General features: G+C 59.8%; 1 protein-coding gene across 1 annotated transcript in view; it reads left to right on the forward strand.

The window, feature by feature from the left end:
* MYO19 (myosin XIX) overlaps nt 1-1,545 on the forward strand; it is a gene marked incomplete at its 3' end in the record, with an annotated part of 34,361 nt that overhangs the window by 16,507 nt on the left and 16,309 nt on the right. The window contains exons 10-11 of the mRNA XM_010861713.1: nt 785-854; nt 1,420-1,522. Coding sequence (XP_010860015.1) covers nt 785-854; nt 1,420-1,522 — 173 coding nt within the window. The remainder of the gene's footprint in view (nt 1-784; nt 855-1,419; nt 1,523-1,545) is intronic.

A 1,545-nucleotide genomic window follows, 5' to 3' on the forward strand; every position in this document is an offset into this window, starting at 1 on the left:
GCCTCCCGGGTGCCCTTAGCCTCCTTCCAGCTGTGGTCGCATCACTCTGTCGACCTCTCCGTCTCGCCCAGGCAGAGGGAGCAGAGGTGCGGGAGAGGCTCACCCAGTCCATGTCCCGTCCTTCTGAACAGCTCCCTGATGGTTCAGAGAAGGGGACATGTCTGAGGATGCACAGCAGTCGTGTCCATGTTGGCACTCTAGATGTTGCGCCTTACTGTCCCCCTCAGTAGTAACGCTTGTTTTTTTTGAGGGGGGTGGTGGGTCATACCGGTCTCTGCTGCTGCAGATGGGCCTTCTCTCGTTGTGGCAAGTGGAGGCTGCTCTCCAGTTGCAATGCCCAGGCTTCTCGTTGCAGTGACTTCTCTTCTTGAGAAGCACAGGCTCTAGGCGAGCAGGCTTCGGTAGTTGTGGCACATGGGCTTAGCTGCCCCGAGACACATGGAATCTTCCTGGACCAGGGTTCAAAAACCTGTGTCTCCTGCATTAGCAGGAGTATTTTTAACCCCTGGACCACCAGGGAAGTCCCGACACCTTGTTTTTGATCCTTTCCCTTCAAACAAAAATCCCTGACTGCCTAGATTGGCTCTTCCCACTTTGCCAGGAAGTTCTAACCCAACTGAATCACACTTGCTAAAAGCCCAAGTGCCCAGTCCCTAGCCCTGTCCCCTGTGACCCGGAAACCAGTAGAGGGGCCTGTAGGTGACTTGAGGATAGCGGCGTGGCCCCGGCAGACCTGCGGCCACCTTAGCCCGCGGGGCCTCTGAACAGAAGCTGTGGTCCGCAGGGAACGCGTGCACGCTGAGGAACAGCAACAGCAGCCGCTTCGGGAAGTTCATCCAGCTCCAGCTGAATGGGTAATCTCTGCGGCCACCCTGGCTGCTGGGGGGCCGGGCGAGCTGGGGGGCAGTGCCCAGCCTGGGCTGCCGCCACGGGCAGAACCCTGCCGTGCCTGGCAGGTTCGTGTGTGGGATGAGTGAACCTGTGCGTACACTTTGAACCTGGGGAACTCTAGGTGCCCCAGCCTGAGGGACCCAGGGACTGTGCCTGTCCTGACACGTGCCTTCTGGCTTCTGCCCTTCGCGGAGACTTCTAGTTAAAACTGTCACTTAAAACTGTCACCTCGGCCGCATCTCTGAGCCTAAGGCTGGGGCTTCTGTTCCTGCCTTGGGCTGGGGCAAAGTGAGGCACCGAGGCCTGGGCCCTGTCCCTGAGCTGGTTGGAGGGGACTGTCCCAGCCCTTCCCCTCCCTGCCCCTGCCCCCACCCCAGGACCTGCTGAGAGGTCCTCCCCAGTCCTCATGACCCCCTTTGCTTAAGTGGAAGAGCTGGGGCGAGGCTGCAGCCTGGCACACAGTAAGTTCCCAATAAACGGCTCTGGAGTGAACAGACCACTGACGGGCTCCAACCTGCTTGTGCCCAGGGCCCAGCAGATGACGGGAGCTGCAGTTCAGACCTACCTCCTGGAGAAAACTCGAGTGGCCTGCCAGGCCCCCAGCGAGAGGAACTTCCACATATTCTACCAGGTGAGTCCCAGGCGGGGCCCACA

Source organism: Bison bison, unplaced genomic scaffold (assembly GCF_000754665.1).
Source record: "Bison bison bison isolate TAMUID 2011002044 unplaced genomic scaffold, Bison_UMD1.0 scf7180017864472, whole genome shotgun sequence".
Taxonomy (NCBI): domain Eukaryota; kingdom Metazoa; phylum Chordata; class Mammalia; order Artiodactyla; family Bovidae; genus Bison; species Bison bison.